The sequence below is a fragment of the Eschscholzia californica genome, unplaced genomic scaffold (genome assembly GCF_041429995.1).
Source record: "Eschscholzia californica isolate CP2 unplaced genomic scaffold, dmEscCali1.0.p SCAF_1, whole genome shotgun sequence".
NCBI lineage: Eukaryota > Viridiplantae > Streptophyta > Magnoliopsida > Ranunculales > Papaveraceae > Eschscholzia > Eschscholzia californica.
The window spans coordinates 49,416,016-49,435,608 of record NW_028238198.1 but is presented as its reverse complement, the minus strand read 5'-3'; the positions used below and the strand labels follow the sequence as shown (position 1 = coordinate 49,435,608).

Here is a 19,593-nt window from a genome sequence, read left to right as displayed (position 1 = left end):
AAGGACTAATTGACAAAGTCGCCCTTTTTCAAAAGGCATATAGACTAGTAATCTATTAGGACTCATACAGTGTTATGCAGGCCTATAAGTTTACTTGCAGAAGCAAACGAGAAAAACTTCAATACGTACTCTGACAACTTCATGAAGTATGGAAACGTACAAATCATAAAGTGTAAGTCGGAATGTTTGAAAGGTTCAAACAAAGTACAAACCGAAGTAAAGAATCACTTTGACAAGAGAGATTAAGCCGTCCGATTAGATTGGAGTGGTGAAAACTTGAGTCAAACACCTGATAACCATCAAAGGAGTTGAGAAACCGTTTCCCAATTCACTCCATGGAACACATCTGAGGGATGGTGGAATCAGTGGGAGTAATTGAACACTGCTACGCATGATTCGATCAATGATGGGTTTAAGCCAGTCTTCCGAATATTTTGGGATATATTCTAGAAACGATTGTTTTCACACTTACCAAAGTCCGTCTAATAGCTAAGCTTGTAAAAGCATTACAAAAATTAGCTAAAGTCTGACGCAATTTCTTTAGAAGAAATTTGGGCTTTTTCCACAACAAATCAAGAGAACAAAGTATTTGTTGCTCATGATAGTATTCTTCTAGTAATTAGCACACCTAGTAGTCTGGGAGAAAAGTACTAATTATTACAAGAATAAGTGGGAGAAAAGTACAAGTCGATTTAATTCGATCATGAGAAAAATCATGGGGGGTCATGAAGAACAATCATGAAACTTGTACAAGACGATTAAATTCGACCAAGAGCAACAAACTGCGGCTCCTCGGAAAAGGAAAGGTTAAAGATATGATCTTGTAAACCCACCGCATAAAATCGAATGTCATTCGCAGGAGAACTCTCAAAGCGAGTGAAAGTGTCTCTAAAGGAATATCTCAAAGTAGTTGAGAAAATTCCAAATTGTTGTTCAAAAGCCCTGAAAGGTCAAAATAAAATCTTAAAGACTCAGAAAATAAAGGTTATTTCTGAAGAGATAAAAGACCTGCGCAGAAACGGAAACTGACTCTAGATTTTGGCTAGAAGCAAAAATCATCGTGGAATCCATATCTCGTCAAGACATGAAGCTTGATAATTTAAGTCAACAGAAGACCTAAACTGGTTTTCCAAAGTAGAAAACTGAGAAGGATGGAAACATTCATGTTTCCCGAAACTAGACAAGAAGAATAAGATTCTTCCAATCAAGTTATGTCCATAGGCATGCTTCAGAAATCTATCGACGGATTAAAAGCACGCAAGAGTTAGAATCTTCGATTCAAAAAGGCAATCAAAGAAGTTTGATTCCTGAGAAATGAAGATAATCTTGAATCACGAGTTTCAAGAAGGTAAGTGGGAGAAACAAACCTTCCGGGTCCGTATGCTGAGTACATACAAAAGATTGAGTACGACATAAGATGTTGTGTAACAGTGAACACACTGACTCAATAAAAGGACCACACACAAGGATGAAATGCCATTTTGGGCATCTGAAGATCTATAAGCATAGATCAAAAGGATGATAGGATTAGAGAGACTCATTACGCTGAGATGCTTGAGATCCGAAACAGAAAATCTAAGACTCGGAAAGTCTAAAAGAATTTCGACCCAAAACTCATGACTAAGAGCGTTGCTAAATCGAAGTTTGAAAAGACACCGATGTAGCAAACAAGCATGAGAGAGATTTATGTTCGAATACATAAAGTCAATCATATTCGATATGATTAGCATTTAAATATCCAAATTCGGATTTGAAAACCGAAAAACTACTTAGAAACATCCTAGAAGGCTAAAGGATGAAGTAGTACAAAACAAAAAATGAACATGTCATCGTAGCAAACTTCCAGACATGGAAGGAAAGTAGGCTAAAAGTGTTTTAAGCCGGGAACTGTTGCAAATACTACATAAAGAATTAAAAGCCTTAACTCTAGTAAAAGTTACTAGAAATTATCAAGGTTGAAGATAACGGTCTTCAAATTAATTGATAATTAGCAAAGTTTAAACGGATTACATCCGTAGTCAAACTAAACTGTCACCTAAGACAAAGTATGAGAGTCATACACGAGTCTAAGGCATGAGGTATAATTTTAAACCTCGACAAGTAAAACTGAGTGGGTAAAAAGAGTTTTACGGAAGAGGCTCAGATTTACAACTCTCGTTATCAGAAATAATAGAGTTGTTTCACAAGTCGTCTAAATTTGGTTTAGTGTTTAAACGACAGTCCATTGATGCTAAAACATTCCGAATAGGTTTGTTAGATACGTGATCTGATGAATGAAACCCTATTAAGTGAACTTGGAATATTTATTATCGAATCCCTGGTCCAGGTCATTGCATGGACAACAATGACTCACGAAGACTAGCACGGGAGTCGATGGGATAGCGCAGTTTCATGGGCTATAGGAATAATATATTCTATTCGACTACGTGGGTGTGTAAACGGTTTATACACTGGATAACCCTCAAATGAGAAGTACATCACTCGTGATGAACGTCAATACTTCTCATAAAGACAATTGGAGAGATTCCTCAAAACATGAGTGCTCCACTCATCTTATGAAAGGAATGTCCGACTTTGGTTCCGCCAAACGCCGCACGGTAAAAGGAGGTTATAAAGACGGATACTGGGAAGGACAGGATAGACATGAAGTTAAGTGGGAGCGCAAGAATGGATTGTGTCAACCTAAATCACATTAGGTACAAAGTGTCTCAAGGCCACTTGATGAGTAGCAACTGAAAATGTGTGGTCACGCTCAAACGGATTAGGAGTTAATCGTTTGGATTTTACAAATGTACTCGGATATCAAGAAAGTCTGAATGACGTGATGTATCAGATGGGATACTAAATTGACACGGGAATCGAGGCATTGCACTTGTTTAAAGTCCAAGTGGGAGTCTGAAGGAGTTGAAGGAGATGTCCATCGACCAAGATGGCAATGCGAGCAATATGTCGGCTAGGACAATTGATGAAGAAGATCATCAAGTCCGATTGATTTAGGGGTCGTAGCGTTTAGCTAGAAACCAACTACGATCGTCGAATTACGAAGTAATTCGCGGCTAACTTCGATCGGATCCTACATCGGGTTACACATAAGAATGAGTATTTAATCGGATTATATGACTAGTGGGAGTGTGATATAACATTGGGAATGTCCCATAAACATATCTCACAGGCCTAAATAGAATTTGGGCAAAAGATAGCAAAAAGGCCCGAAATAAGGGTTTTGGGCCTAGGCCGATTCGGGCACTTTTAGGGCTCGGATTGGGCTGATTTTTGGAGGGACGTTTCCTTATGTTATGAAAATTAAATCTTCCAATTTTGGCTAGGTTTGGACGTCATCTCCTTAGGGAATTGAGAAAATATCAACTAGTTGCTATTTTCGACTATTTCCCTAAATCTTATTCTAAAGGGTGTTTTAGGAAACATAAAAGGAGGTGGATTCTTATTAGGGTTCTATATAAACACTCTAAGGGCAGATAATAAGGTGTGGAATTTCTCTCTAAGCTTTCTTACTCTACTACATCAAGTAGAGAGGAGAAAGTGAGTTAATCCCCAAGCTATCTTCTAGTCAAGCAAGAAGAAGGTCTTCTTATTATCAAACCACCATTGGAGTGCTAGCGAGCTTTCAAGGAGGGAGATTAAATACACTATTCGGTGTCCCAAGTAGAGGAGCTACGTTTGAAGCTCTTGGTCTTCTTTAATCAATTCAACTAGTTCGAGGGAAAAGCGATTAAGGTAATCTACTATCTCCATTAGTTTAATTACTAGTTTTGCATGATGATCTTGGGGATACTAGTGTTAGACATTAGATGTCGTTATCCGCTATAAACACTAGTATAAGGGTATAATTCCCTACACGGAGTGCCCTTGGCAAGACACCATTCCGGTGTCCCCAAGACTTCACGGTTTCTGCTCATTTTTGTCTGTCTACAGGTCCAACAAGAACTTCGTCCGTCTCAAGGTCTAAAGTCCAAGTTGTCGGTGGCTCACCAATCGACGATCTATTAATTGTATGATTTTCTACCGTCCACTGTTTGGCGCCCACCATGGGGCCCCTTCAACTAACATCTCAAACGACCTCATCAATGGAAGAAGGAATGGTAGCCTCACCAAACGATGTCTCGACCCAGATCGCCGAACTAACAGCTTAGATGCGAGAAAACTCCCAAAAGTTTAAAGCCTTGAAGGAGGAGAATGCTCTGGTTCGAGCAGAAAACCAACTACTTCAAGAAAAAGTTACTGAACTCGCCATGGTGTATCCAACAGGACCTAGGTTTCGAACTCCAGTCAAGCCGATGCAATCCTTGGTGACTCCTGAAGCAGGAAACTCCTCCAACCAACCAACCGTCCAATCTGGCACCATTGGCGTCTCGATTTCGAATCCAGTGGCTAATATCACGACTCCGGCAGCGACGTAATTATCATCTTTCCAAAGCTTAGCTCAAACCAATCAACAATCGCAGTCGATAACTGCCCCTCTTTTCTCATCCTCATTTATTGCTCCTACTTTACTACCTACTAGTGTACCCTTTAGTCTGTTAACTGATGGTCTGAACTCTGGCTTTGCAGGAACCCCCTTGGAGCAGGCGATGGCTAAAAAATTGGCGGAGATGGAGGCTCTGATCACTCGCATTCCAGGAGTCCCAACCCCCTTAGAAAGAGTCTACCACAGAGTTATGCAGACTCCCCTTTCGTCGACGCCATCGCCTTAGTGGAGATGCCGAGGAAATTTTCATTCCCAAGTATGAGAATGTATGATGGCACCTCAGATCCAGACGACCATATTGCATCCTACAAGCAAAGGATTCACTACAGCCATACCAAGGGACCTTAGAGAGGCTTGCATGTGCAAAAGCTTCGGGTCGAGCCTCATTGGTCCAGCTCTCCAGTGGTACACCAACCTGCCGAACAACTCCATCGCCTCATTTGCCCAGCTGACAGACACGTTCGTTGAACAGTTCGCGAGTAGTAAGAACTTAGAGAAGCTCTCTGGAGACCTTTACCGACTTAGCCAGAGGCGAGGTGAACCACTTAAAGATTATGTAGGGAGGTTCAACAGAGAGAAAGTCTCGATCCTCTATTGCAACCAAGAGACGGCAGTGGATGCATTTAGAAAAGAGCTACTTCCAGACAACGAACTCTACAAAGAACTCACCAAGTTCAACTGCAACACTGTGGATGATGTCCTCGCTCGAGCTTGGGTAGCGATCCGTTGGGAAGAAGACAAGTACCGTCAAAACAGACACTACCATAGGGATGAGCGATCTCGAGAGCGTCATTTGAGGCGAACAGATCGCAGATCAGAGGGTAGACACTTAGAGCCGTACACTACCTCAAGGCGACCTCAAACCCGAGATGACATGAAACCACTTGGTCCACCAAGGCGAACTGCCGAATGAACCTGTCACACCAGAGTTTCTGAGTACAACTTGAGCATCGAGCCAGCTGAGTAGTAGGGCAAGGTGGGCAAACTACGAGTCGAAGATGGACTCAACATTAATAAGAGTTGGAATGTGAATACCTAAAGTTGTACTGTTTTTAAATTCTAAATTTTTTTTATTACATTTCATCTTGAATAAACTTACTGACTTAAGCATCGGAGAGAATCCTCTAGCTCGATTTTTTGTAGGTTAGAGCATCTTACCCAGACAAACAGACGTCTCGCCAGAGGTGTATCTCTAACCTTCTAAAGTTCTACCTCAAAAGTTTACACTGTCTTAAAAACTCTACTTAGTAACTTTTGTACTGGAGGGTCGATGATTCCACCATCAACCTCCCCTCTTACCCAATCGCAGAGCGACTACACACGACCGGGGGACAAGCATGGCTGGAAAAACACCCCCATCATCCACCAACTTTAGTCGACTCGAAAGATAACAGTCTGGAAAAGTTGATTCAACTTCTAGACCGAAAGGCGTGAAACATTCTCCACCTCCAGTCAGTGGCACAAGAACTGCCAATGACCCCCTGGAAGCACGAAACAAACCAAACCATTCTCGAGTCTTGCACAATCCTAGACTCCATACAAGGTTAAGCAACTTCGTCTCAACTTCCATACGCGCAACAGGAAGTATTGAATGTATTCACCCCTTACTTCTATCCTTTCGTTTATTGGTAGGACATTACTGACTTCGGCGTCGGAGGGTTGATGGCGCTGCCATCGACCATCATTTTTATGTGTGCAGGCCTGCATTAGCTCATGGACAAGAAGGAGAAGCACAACCTTCACCCATCCACAAAAGCTAACCGACTGATATTCAGCCTAAGCCCAGAAAACTATGTTTCCACACTTAGGCTGGGGGGATAAATGATGCCTAAAATGCAAGCTTGAACTCCCTAATAGCCAGAGGGACACTAGAGCTATAACCTCAAACTTCAGACGAAGAACATAAGACTTCGACGAAAAACTAAAACTTTCTAGAAGTTTACTGTCGCTTCAACGTGGGTTATAGCCAAGACTAAGTCAGTACCCTGATATTCAGGGATTATTCATAACATAAATTCAAATACTAAGTCAACTAAACCATTTGTAATACGTCAGACTATTTTTTAAAAATTTCGCATTTTCCGGGAATTTTTCGGTGGCAATTCTGTAAATTTATGGAAAATACACAATCTGATGGGAGGCGTGTCAGATTATTTTTCAGAAATTTTTCGATTTTTCCGAGAATTTTCGATGACCATTTTTTAAATTTCGAAAAGAAGAAGGGTGTTTCGAAAATTCCACCCCCAGCTAGACCTACCCCTCATTCTTTATCTGCAGTGGGTCTGATACATATTGTTGGGGTGGTAATGGTCAAAAATCGTGTTAAGCCCACTTCGTCTAAATGTCGCCTGGACTGAGCTTACTTCGAATAAATATCACTTGGGTCCAACCGACTCGCCTACTAGTTGGACACACTCCAACGTGGAATTCGACCCGCTAGAGGACCAAATAGTTCTAAGCCCTTATGAACGTCCATCTATAAGAAGAACGACCCATCGAAAGTAACAATACTCCAAGTACCCCTTGGTCGCCCTCAACCGAGCCTGCCGGTTATCGAGTCAATCTCAACTCCGGAGACCTCGCCACGTACTCATTTGACGAAGTCGCTCTAAAACCCCAGGACGCCTTAAGTAACATTAGGCGATCTCAGACTACGAAGGGTTTAAAGTCGAGGCGGCATAATCGTACGATCGAGTTACTCAAGGCGACAGATCGACGGCAAAGAACGAGTCTCCCTTAGGGTTTGGGGTCACCCTCGACCCCAATTATTTCGGATCTGATAGACTCCACGAGTTCATCAGTCGCCTATGAATAGAAGGGGACTCAGACTCCAAAGGCAGGGAATACCGACTAGAAAATTACTGAATACTCTTCTCTCTAACATTTAGTATCCTTTGATCAGTGCCCTAGACGACGATAATCGACTCTCGAATTCCAGTAGACCTGAAAGATAATCTTCTAGAGGATCACTCTAGATGACAATATTATACATTCAAGCTCCATCACTTTGGAAGTCCTTCTAAAGTCTCTGCTACATCTCACTTTTCTATTACACAGAATCTCCGATCGAGACGACCTATCGACCTGCTCCAGGAGACTAATCCGACCAACTATCCTGTAGACCTGAAGGATAATCTTCTAGAGGATCACTCTAGACGACAATATTATACCTTTCAAGCTCCATCATTCTGGAAGTCCTTCTAAAGTCTCTGCTACATCTCACTTCTCCAATACATAGAATCTCCGATCGGGACGACCTCCCGACCTGCTCCAGGAGACCAATCCGACCAACTATCCCGTAGATTCGAAACTCCGGCCACTCTACTAGTCGAGCCATCCTCCAACGATACAACAAGGTGACACCCTCAGCATTCAATCGACTTATATTTATTTCACTTATAGTTTGCTGACTTGACCGTCGGAGTGCCCTTGGCAAGACACCATCCCGGTGTCCCCAAGGCTTGACGGTTTCTGCTCATTTTTGTCTGTCTACAGGTCCAACCGGAACTTCGTCCGTCTCGAGGTCTAAAGTCCAAGTTGTCGGTGGCCCACAAATCGACGATCTATTAATTGTATGATTTTCTACCGTCCACACTACCCGGCATCCCGCCCGAGCCCACCCGATAATCTTTACTTGACATAACCCGCTTAATAATGTCATCCATTTATATGATAATACCTATGCACATTATATGTATGCTTGCTTGTATGTATTTATGTATGCATGTATAACATATATATATAGATATATTTTTAAAGTATTTGAAGTGTATAATATATATATATATATATATATATATATATATATATATATACATATGTTGTTGTCCAAGTGAGGAATGCCCTTGACACAACATTGTTAAGAGAAACTTAATTAAATTTTAGTTTCGATAGAAATTTCGGTACCATCGGAATAGAAATATTTTGGTTATTTCGGCCGAGATATTTTGAAACTGGTGAAAACTCGATACTCGACCGCCCGATACCCGAGAAATCCAAAAAGTTTGATGGACTTGGACGGGGTTTGAACACTAGGAATTTTTAAATAACCCGCCCGATTAAACCCGAAAGCCCGACTGGACATAGAGTTTCAAATCCCGACCGGCCCGACCCGATGAATAACATGAACCCGACCGGCCCGACCCAGACCGATTCCCACCCCTAAGGCCATGTTTGGCGCGCGGGATTTGTGTGGGATTGGAATGTGATTCCTGGGAATCACAATCCATATCATGTTTGGCGTGCGGGAATGACGTAGGAATTCTATTCCCGAGGGAATATGATTCCCATTAAAAGGGGGAATAGCAAACCCGGAGGGGGGGTGGGTTTGTGATTCCCATTCCCCCGGAATCACTTGTGGTAATATTTATGGACATATATGTCCTTAAAAAAAATATTAAAATTACTAATTTATAATTATTGCAAGGTATAAAACCTCAACTAAACTAGGGTTTAATACATAACACATCTCACGAGTAATCCATCTCTCTCTCTCGGTTAAGGTTAGCTGCTTCTTCAATCTCACGAGTAATCCATCTCCCCCTCTCAATCAAGGTCAGTTGCCTCTTCAATCTCTCTCTACTTTCTTTTATATCAACATGTAGGATCAATCATTAAACTAGGTAGACCTACATAACTTTTAACAAAAAAAAAGGTAGACCTACATAACACCTAGGTTCCCATCCTCTTTCCCTGACAACTCTAGGGTGAGGGAATTTATAAATTATAAACTAGAAATTTAGATTCCCTAGGCATCCCTTATTGAAACCCACCAAGTTGCCTGCTAGTTTCTTTTTTTGTTGAGAGTAACTTGCCTGCTAGTTGACACTTTAGTATTTCACATACTACTATCAATTTTTTCACTAAATAGTATATTTTCACCTAATAGTAGTAGGGTAGTTGTAAACATTAACCATGATAGTAAAAAAAAAAAAATTGATTCACCTAATATTAATAGGATAGTTGTAAACAGTATGATACTTTTTCTTTTCTTTTTTGTTGACAAAACAGTATGATATTTCTAAACATTAATTAGGAATTTGGTAGTAAAGAAGGAGTGATTTTCTGAAAAAAGAAGTGGGCGTTAGAGATCTAACTAATTGACATGTGATTCATATGCAGTTATGGCTCGTGTAATCACCTCAAGAAAACGAAAAATCTTGATTATTTTAGATAATTTGAGGCTATTGTTAAATATGTTGACGTTATTGTCCGTAATGGTCGTCACACAAGTCGAACACTATTATAGGTCTTACATATTAAAGTCATCATCGACTTTTACAAATAAATTGCGTACAGAGAACATGCAGAGAATGGTTTGGGATAGTGATTTAGTATGCAGAGAACAATTTCGGATGGATAGGAAAACTTTTACCATTTTGTGTAAAATGTTGCGCACTGTTGGTAAAGTGAATGACACAAATGAGGTTTCGGTGGAGGAGATGGTCGCGATATTTTTGCATATACTTGCCCACCATGTGAAGAATAGAACTATAAAAATAAGGTTTTTTTGTTCAGGAGAAACAATTAGTAGATGTTTCAATAACGTGTTAAATGGGGTAATTCGATTGCAATCAGTTTTGCTGAAAAAACCTCAAGCTGTCTCTGAGAATTCAACTGATTCAAAATGGAAATGGTTCGAGGTATACATCTTATCTATGTTTTGAGTAATAAGGTTTTTAGGTTAGATTAAGTAAGAAATACATCTTAATTGAATAAGAAATTAATTTTGATGTAGAATTGTTTGGGAGCTCTAGACGGAACATACATAAGAATTAATGTGCCAGAAAATGACAAACCTCGATATCGGACAAGAAAGAGTGATATTGCTACCAATGTATTAGGAGTGTGTACTCAAGATATGCAATTCATTTACATTTTGGCTGGTTGGGAGGGATCGGCAGCGGATTCCCGAGTTCTAAGGGACGCCTTACTTAGGAGAAACGGATTGAAAGTTCCTCATGGTATAAACATGTGATTTCAGTGATTATTTTCTTGTGTATTTTGTCTCACCTTAAATAAAAATTATAACTTCTAGTTTCTTTTATTAGGTTGTTACTATCTCGTTGATGCTGGGTATCCAAATAGTGAAGGATTTCTTGCCCCATATAGAGGTCAACGTTATCATTTAAATGATTGGCGAGAAGGACACACACCTACCACTGCTGCAGAGTTTTTTAACATGAAACAGTCAAGTGCTCGGAATGTGATAGAAAGATGTTTTGGGTTACTAAAGCTTAGATGGGCTATCTTGAGAAGTCCTTCATTTTATCCCGTTAAGACGCATAAGCGGATAATAATGGCTTGTTGTCTCTTGCACAATCTCATTCGCCAAGAAATGTCAGTAGATCCATTAGAAGAAGCATTAGACCGACATATGTTAAATTATACACAACCACATGGTGATCCAATATCGCATATCGATTCTTCAGGACAGTGGTCTACATGGAGGGATGAATTAGCATCTAAAATGTTCAATGAGTGGCAAACATCTAGAAATGCTTAATTTTCATATTAGATAAAAAACTGGTTTATTTCTTTTCCGAATTACATCGAATATTAATATATAGTTATAATAATCTTATTTTTATTGCAAGTTTGTTCATTGATGTTGGTTATTTATTTAATTATATGTGATATACTTGTTTCTTATATATCCAGATGACACCTCCTATTGATCTACAATCTCGCTCCAGACCAACAAAACATTTATGGCTACCTAAAGAAGATGACAAACTGGTCGAGTGTCTGATAGAAATTGCTATTGGTGGACATTGGAAGGCGGAAAATGGTTTCCGATCAGGATATCTTTCTCATCTAGAAAAATTGATGGAAGAAAAGTTACCAGGATGCAATATTAAAGGGGTGCCTCACATTGAATCACGAATTAAAATATTAAAAAAACAGACAGTAGCTATCTCAGATATTATTTCAAACGCAAGCGGGTTTACATGGAGTGATGAAGACAAAATGATTAGATATGAAAAGAGTATTTTTGACGAATGGGTTAAGGTAAGTCCATTTACTTTCTGACTTATTAGTATTCTTATTGAATTTATTGTGTATGTTGAGTTCTTTATTTATCACTTAAATATTTATTTTTTCAGACTCATCCATCGGCCAAAGGACTTAGAAGTAAGCCATTCCCACATTATGATGCTTTGGCAGATATATTTTTGAAAGAGAGGGCAAACGGGAAGGATGCAGGAGCACCAGCTGACGAGGAGGAACAAATTGATGCAAATGAAAATGATTCCTTCGTTGATGGTGTTGATGGGTTTGATGGTGAAATCAATAGGGAATGTGATTCTGAAGCATCATTTGCTAACGGGGAAGAAAACCCTAACCCCAGTCCAGCTCCAACAACAAAAACCTCAAACTCTAATAAGAGGAAACGTTTCCGAAAATCAAATGAATTCGTAACGAGTTTGGGAAACATTGCTAGTTCGATTGAAAAAAATTGCTGAAGGAACGAAGGAATATATGGATAAGATGGTTGTAGCTCTTACTCATAACCAAGAAAATGAAACTGCAACTAAAGTGGTAGCCGAGTTATCCAAGTTACACGAAGGATTGGATTACGATCAAATGTTAGAAGCAGCAGATATCCTCAATAGTGACTCTTCGAAAGCAGCTCTTTTCTTTGCACTGCCACCTAAATGTCGTCTATATTGGGTTCTGAGGCTATTGAGAAAAAATAGGCCCTAGATATAAAAAATTATTCAATCTAATTTTTTCGTTGGATTTGGTATTAATAAGTACTATTTAGGTTTATGAACAAATTTTATACATTTATACATTTCCGTCGTCAAACATGGCCTAAGTGTCTCAATTCAACCATTTATACATTTCCGTCGTCAAACTACATACTCGCATTCGTTTTCCTTCCGATCAGCGATAGAGAACCACCGAGGTTCTGAGAAGGAAAACGATTGCTTCTAACGACCCTCTCTCTCTCTCTAACTACAATTTTCCCGGTAACTTTCTCTCTCTAGAAATCATGTTGTTTTCCATTTTCCTCATAATTTTTGTTCCCTTGCATGTTACAAAATCTCATTCATCAGGTTTTACTCTCATCAAAATTCTTAGTTTTGTTTGATGAACTTAGAAATGTAATATCTATTGCTATTTCAATCTGTTATTTTTCTGCATTTTGTGTATTCATCGAGCTATTAACGATGATCTTTTGTCTCATTTTTCCCTTGTTTGCAGAATTTTTAACTCTCTTGGAGATTTTATTGGTCTATTTTTTGCCTTTAATCAACCCTAGCTATTTGTTGAAATTACATTCTACATCACTAGATCTGTGAAATTGCTTCTTTAGCGCAACCGTTTGATGGCGACTTCATTGCATTTCAATGGCGTTGTCACAACTCCATGTTCTAAACGATTCAGTAGGAATTACTTGTCAATCAAATCATTTCGGCTTGATTTTTCATCTTCGATTTCTTGGAATTCTGGATTTGCAACAACGAAGATCAAAGGTGTTGTTAGCAGGAGAGGTTTGAAAACGAGTTGTCAAATAAGATCAGTATCCGTGACTGAAACGTATCAGACCTCAAACGGAAGTGTCGACCAAAACTTTGAACAGCTTTCATGTGTAATGAAGTTCGGAGGCTCTTCGGTGGCTTCTGCCGAAAGAATGAGAGATGTTGCTGACCTAATTCTCAAATTTCCTGAAGAAAGACCTGTAATTGTTCTTTCCGCAATGGGGAAGACAACTAATAATCTCCTTCAGGTAGATGGAGTATATTTTCGATTTTGTATCAGTTTAGTGCTGAAAGATTATAATGAGTTTTTGTGTGTGTGTATATTAGGCTGGAGAAAAGGCTGTTATGTGTGGTGTTTCTCGTGCATCAGAAATTGATGAATTGAGATTCATAAAAGACCTGCATTTTAAGTAAGAACCCCCTCTCTGAACTTTTTGATCTGTAGACTTTTCACTTGGGTTTTACAAGATTCTTAGCTTGTATGTTTTTACGTAATTTAGGACCTGTGATGAGCTCGGAATCGAGAGATCTGTTATTTCTGGTGAGGCCTCGCACTTAAGACTGCAGTTTCCTTTTTGTAGCTAATATTACCTGTTTTTTATTATCATTTCTTAATTGAATTCTTCTTGGGTTTTTTTCTCGTACTTAATCTGTAGCTCACTTAGAAGATCTAGAGCAACTTCTTAAGGGTATTGCCATGATGAAGGAGCTTACTCTTCGTACAAAAGACTACATAGTTTCATTTGGAGAGTGCATGTCCACAAGAATTTTTGCAGCTTATATGAACAAAATTGGTGCCAAAGCTCGCCAAGTATGTTATTTACCATTTGTATGACTAGATATAATATAACCAAAAAGACATTATCTTCCTTTGTTTTTTTTCTTCGAATTACCATGTAGCTTTTCTCATCTCGTGCCTTAAGGTCATGTTTGGCGTGTGGGAATGGAATGCGATCAGCAGGATCTCATTCCAAGATGGTGTTTGGTACGCGGGAATGCATTAGTAATCACATTCCCAGCGGAATAGGATTACTCCTGAGAGGGGTGGGTCGGTTTGCGATTCCATTTCCCTTGGAATCGTCAATCAAATAATCTAAGGACAAAGTCAATCTCCACCAATCCTATTCCTGACCAAACCAAACCAAACAGTAAAGTAACGTATCGCAATTACTCGGAATCACATTACAGGTTGTTATTCGTAGTAAATGAATTCTTTTTCTGTGCGCCAAACATGACATATAGAGTTGTACAACATCATAAAATTGCTCGTGTTTCCACCTCATAACCTTTTACTATTTTGCAGTATGACGCATTTGAAATTGGTTTTATAACCACAGATGACTTCACGAATGCCGATATCTTAGAAGCAACCTATCCTGCTGTAGCGAAGAGGTTGAATGGTGATTGGATCAGTGATCCTGCAATACCTATAGTTACTGGCTTCCTTGGAAAGGTTTTTAAATTGGCTAACTCCTACATGTATTTTTCTGTTAAGATACTATTCTCGTTCATTCAACTCAATATGAAGTTCATTAGCAGAGCTTATATCTGAATCATCTGATTACAGGGATGGAAATCTTGTGCAGTAACTACCTTAGGAAGGGGTGGAAGTGATTTGACAGCCACAACAATTGGCAAAGCCTTGGGTTTGCGAGAAATTCAGGTAAGTTCCAAATTCCAAGTAAATGTAGGGTGATAGTATTTTTTCATACACGATCTTAGACGTAGTTGCTCACCCGCTTGTTTATATGATTGTTCAGTTAATGGCAATATATTACTCATTACTCCCCAACTTATAACAGGTTTGGAAGGATGTTGATGGTGTTTTAACATGTGATCCAAATATCTATTCCCGTGCAGAGCCTGTACCGTATCTGACTTTTGATGAAGCAGCTGAACTTGCTTATTTTGGGGCTCAGGTATATTTGATTTTTTGCTCATATAGCTTCTCCCATTTTGGAGATGTTAGAAAAGCCGAACTAGTGGATTCTTATAAGATGAATGTCCATCAACTAGTTGAAAAACCTATTTTAGTAACGTTTTGCCAAGCATCTGTTTATGCTTGTGTAGGTCTTGCATCCACTATCCATGCGACCAGCTAGAGAGGGTGATATTCCAGTTAGGGTGAAGAATTCTTACAACCCTAAAGCACCAGGTACTCTAATAACCAAGTCAAGAGATATGAGTAAGGTGAGTAATCATAGACTTGACTGGTAGGACTTCGAATCGTTGATTTGGAGTAAATTAGGGCTGAAAGACCATTTCATCAATTCAATCAATTACAGGCTGTGTTGACCAGCATAGTTTTGAAGCGCAATGTTACCATGTTGGATATTGTGAGCACCAGAATGCTTGGTCAATTTGGTTTCCTTGCAAAGGTAAGAGATTAACAATGAAGCTGGCGAATTTCAACTCACTTTTTCTACAGGACTATGATCTGTATGTTGTTTTCTATCCAGGTTTTTTCAATCTTCGAAGATTTGGGAATCTCTGTTGATGTTGTCGCTACTAGTGAAGTTAGTATCTCATTAACTTTAGATCCATCAAAACTGTGGAGCAGAGAGCTAATTCAGCAGGCAAGTGTACAATCTCGATACCTCAAAATCTAATTAGAAAATTTTGAAGGTGCTAATATTTTCCTGAACATATATATACTTCTCCAGAAACTTGTATGTCATGCATCTCTGATTATTTTTATATGTTGACGAGCAAAGTTTCATAGTTCTCAACCCGTAATCCCGTATTCCACGGTATCATTTTTTTCCATTGAGCTGAATGGGACTTATGTTTGAGCAGGAACTGGATCATGTGGTAGAGGAGCTTGAAAAAGTTGCAGTTGTGAATCTTCTTCAACACAGATCCATCATCTCTCTAATTGGAAATGTTCAACGATCTTCTTTGATACTCGAAAAGGTGATTCTATGTCATCTGCTTTTGCATCTATAGTTTTCTCAGAATAGACTTTGTATTTTGTAATCTTTGTTAGTCTAGATCTTAGTAACACACAAAAAGCCTTCGTAACATAACTATTGAGTAAAACCAATACCCACTCTCAACTTAAAGAAATAATCAAAGTTTCCAATCTCACTAGTTATATGAACGAGACTTGTGTCGTCGTTGTCCATCAGTTGCATTTCATTAACTGATTATACACAGGTATTTAGCGTATTTCGGACCAATGGAGTCAATGTCCAGATGATCTCTCAAGGGGCGTCAAAGGTTCATATCTTTTATTCTATTTGCTTCTTATTTGTCAGTGTATCGAGTAATCTTTCTCTTTTTCTCTATCTCTCTCTAAACTGGAGGTTTGTAATCGTGATAAAGCAGGTAAACATCTCGCTGATAGTAAACGACAGTGAAGCAGAACAATGCGTGAAGTCTCTTCATTCTACCTTCTTTGAAAATGGTCGTCTATCAGAACTTGATTCTGTAGAGAATCACATTGTTGGTATTAACTGATTATGTATTCCCTTATACTGTCACTCGGACATCCTAACTTTATATATAATGCATTTAAAGCATGTGATTTGGTCAAGTTTTATATCCAAGATTTTACAGACAAGTAAATGATGGGAAGCTCTATAATTAGTTGCAGTAAAAGTTAGTATTTGAGAAAGCCTAGAGAGAAATCAATGTTTAGCTGGAGCTTGTTAATTGCAAGTGATAACAAAACCCTATTTTCTTTTGTTTTGTTAAAAGGAAATGTTTTCCTATGCTGGGCATCCCTCTTCAAACTCTAGCAAACATGTACATATCTCACACAGTTGTTGGAATTTTTCAGTGCTTATATGAAAAATAAAATCATGAAATAATCTAAAGATTTGTTAGATGGATATATGAGATGAAATAGAAGGAAACTTATTTGAATTTGGGTTATTCCAGCCCACTAATTTATGACCAGCTTCCCGCGTAGGCTTCTGATTTATGACCAGCTTCCTGTGTAGGCTCCTAATTTATCGAAACTACCCAGTTGACTTCCTTTGACCGTTACCGTCCATTAGATTGTTAATCACTTTTTGGATATCCCAGAAATAACCTTATTTTAATTACTTAACATCAGTCAAGTTGTTTCTCTCTCTTCTTCATCTTTCCCAAATTCTTTTTCTCTCTTTTACATCTATCCCAAATTGTTTCCCTCTTCTTCATCTTTCTCAAATTGTATTATTATTATTATATTACTATATTATACTATTATTATATTATTATAATGTAATATTATTGTATTATTATAATATTATATTAGTATTATATTACTATATTTATTATAATATTACATTATATTAAATGATAAATATCCACCATTTGTCTATCAATTTTCATAGATGTCTACAAAAGTAAGAAAAAAAATATAATTTTGAAATATTAATAGAAATTAGTTATTTCATATGATTAGACAATAATAATAATAATAATAATAATAATAATAATAATAATAATAATAATATTAAAATAATAAATATTTATCAAATGTCCATCAAAGTCCATCAATGTCCATCAGATATATAGGGATGCCTACGAAAGTCGAAAAATATAATTTTGAAATGTTAGTACAAATATATTATTTCATATGATTAGACAATAATGATAATATTAGAATAATAAATGTCCACCTATTGTTATTCAATAATAATAATACTATTAACTACACATTTTGTCTACAGATTCAATATCTTGAAATGTCCCATTGACATTTTATCTATGGACGAAATGACTTGAAATGTGTATAAGACATTTTATCCATGAGCCAAATGTTGAAAATGTCTTTTACCAACTCAATGTCTTCTAATGTCTATAAAGACATTTTATCTATGGATAAATATCTTGAAATATCTACGAGATATTTTGTCTATAAATGTCTTAAAATATCTTGAAATATGTCTATCTCTATCTCTTCCCCCTCTCTCTTTTATCTCTATCTTCTTTCCCATCTTTTCTCCATTTCTATCTCTCTTTTATCTTTTTCTCCTTTATTTCTCTATTTCTCACAAATTTGTGTTTGTATAGCTACACTCTTTCAAACGGTCTTCATTCTCATACATTTTTTATTTATATTAATCATTTATAGAGTATACATAACACATTACTTACCCTATTTTACATACTATAAGTTATTTTTACAGGTCATACTATATTTATTTTTTTTCATATTTATTTTTTAATACTATTCAAATTGGCGTGTCGCAGTAGAATATATACTAGATTTGATGCATCGCAGTCATAAAAGTATTGAAATCATAAAGTTGGTGTGTAGTGCCCAAAAATCGCACTAGGCCCACTTCGCCTAAACGTCGCCTGGGCCTAGCCTATTTCGAATAAATATCACTTGGGTCCAGCCCACTCGCCTACTAGTTGACTCTTCAACGTGGAATTCGACCCATTAAAAGTTTAAACGACTGTAAGACCTTGGGAACGTCCATCTAGACGAACAATAACACATTAAAAGTAATAATACTCCAAGCACCCCTTGATCACCCTCAACCGAGTTTGCCAGTTACCGAGTCAACCTCAACTCCGGAGATCTCGCCACGTATCCATTGACAAGGTCGCTCGAAAACCCCACGTCGCCTTAAATTGCTTTAGCGATCTTAGACTACGAAGAGTCTAAAGTCGAGGCGGCGTAATCGTACAACCAAGTTACTCTAGGCGACTGATCAGCGGCTAGAACAAGTCTCCCTTAGAGTTCAGAGTCACCCTCGACCCCAAGTATTTCGGATCTGATAGACTCCACGAGTCCATCAGTCGCCTATAAATAGAAGGAGACACAGACTCCAAAGGGCATCGAATATTGGCTAAAACCCCACTGAACAATCTTCTCTCTCTCTCCCACTTATCATCATATGATCAGTACTCTAGACGACGATAACCTACCTTCGAACTCCAGTACTGTTGAAGTTCTTCTAAAATCTCCAATCCATTCCACTTCTCCATTTGTCAGAATCTCTAATCGGGACAACCTCTCGACCTGCTCTAGGGGATGAACCTGAAAAACAATCTCGTAAAGACGAAACTCCGGCCACTCTATGAGTCGAGCCATCCTCCGATGATATAACACGGTGACACCCTCAACATTCCACCATTTAATATTTACTTTATTTACAGTTTGCTGACTTGACCGTCGGAATTCTCTTGGCCGGCACCATCCCGGTGTCCCCAAGACTTCACGGTTTAACTTGTTTTTGTTTGTCTACAAGTCCAAGAACTTCGTCCATTGCGAGGTCTAAAGCCCAAGTTATTGGTGGCCCACCAATCGACCTTCTGTTAATTGTTTGATTTACTACCGTCTGCAATGTATCGTAGTTTAAACAAATATATGATAAAAAAATACATCAAAAATTACATCTAATTCTTCTATTAACGAGACACCGGAAGTCTGTGGGGAAGCACATTCTTATTCCTAACCAAACTAAATACCATTAAATTAAAATAATCATATTTCATTAATCACATTACGAGAATATGTTTCCTGGTAATTAGATTATATTCTTGCGCGCGCGGTAATCATGGCCTAAGAGGTCAAAGGCTTCCCTGTTGTGGTTTCTTTAAGGGTGTGTTTGATATCTCCTATTTCCATAGAAATAAAAGAATTTCCATGGAATTAGGTATTTCCACTGTTTGATA

General features: G+C 38.3%; 2 protein-coding genes across 3 annotated transcripts; both read left to right on the top strand.

Moving 5' to 3' along the window:
- The first annotated feature begins 11,146 nt into the window (after window positions 1-11,146).
- LOC147567350 (uncharacterized) lies at window positions 11,147-12,193 on the top strand. The gene is made up of 3 exons (XM_086657405.1): window positions 11,147-11,497; window positions 11,593-11,836; window positions 11,955-12,193. The coding sequence occupies exons 1-3, from the start codon at window positions 11,147-11,149 to the stop codon at window positions 12,191-12,193; spliced, it is 834 nt and encodes a 277-aa protein (XP_086513531.1).
- A 116-nt stretch (window positions 12,194-12,309) lies between these two features.
- LOC147567349 (aspartokinase 2, chloroplastic-like) lies at window positions 12,310-16,542 on the top strand. 2 transcript variants are annotated; one of them, XM_086653970.1, is made up of 14 exons: window positions 12,310-12,462; window positions 12,698-13,223; window positions 13,303-13,385; window positions 13,476-13,516; window positions 13,632-13,786; window positions 14,279-14,428; window positions 14,543-14,638; window positions 14,778-14,894; window positions 15,046-15,165; window positions 15,261-15,353; window positions 15,435-15,551; window positions 15,772-15,888; window positions 16,132-16,194; window positions 16,303-16,542. In XM_086653970.1, exons 2-14 carry the CDS (start codon window positions 12,822-12,824, stop codon window positions 16,432-16,434), a joined length of 1,686 nt encoding a protein of 561 aa, XP_086510096.1. In that variant the 5' UTR covers window positions 12,310-12,462; window positions 12,698-12,821; the 3' UTR covers window positions 16,435-16,542. The 2 variants fall into 2 exon arrangements, with proteins under 2 accessions (XP_086510096.1, XP_086510095.1); XM_086653969.1 differs by having other exon boundaries at window positions 16,300-16,542.
- Window positions 16,543-19,593: the final 3,051 nt, after the last annotated feature.

What these genes read in the sequence shown, in the direction of transcription:
- LOC147567350 (XM_086657405.1), top strand. Translation starts at nt 11,147, where the DNA reads ATGACACCTCCTATTGATCTACAATCTCGCTCCAGACCAACAAAACAT. An exon ending in TTTTTGACGAATGGGTTAAG is followed by an intron (nt 11,498 to 11,592) that starts GTAAGTCCATTT and finishes TTATTTTTTCAG; the next exon opens with ACTCATCCATCGGCCAAAGG. An exon ending in GGAAGAAAACCCTAACCCCA is followed by an intron (nt 11,837 to 11,954) that starts GTCCAGCTCCAA and finishes AAATTGCTGAAG; the next exon opens with GAACGAAGGAATATATGGAT.
- LOC147567349 (XM_086653969.1), top strand. Translation starts at nt 12,822, where the DNA reads ATGGCGACTTCATTGCATTTCAATGGCGTTGTCACAACTCCATGTTCT. An exon ending in ATAAAAGACCTGCATTTTAA is followed by an intron (nt 13,386 to 13,475) that starts GTAAGAACCCCC and finishes TACGTAATTTAG; the next exon opens with GACCTGTGATGAGCTCGGAA. An exon ending in TTACTGGCTTCCTTGGAAAG is followed by an intron (nt 14,429 to 14,542) that starts GTTTTTAAATTG and finishes ATCTGATTACAG; the next exon opens with GGATGGAAATCTTGTGCAGT.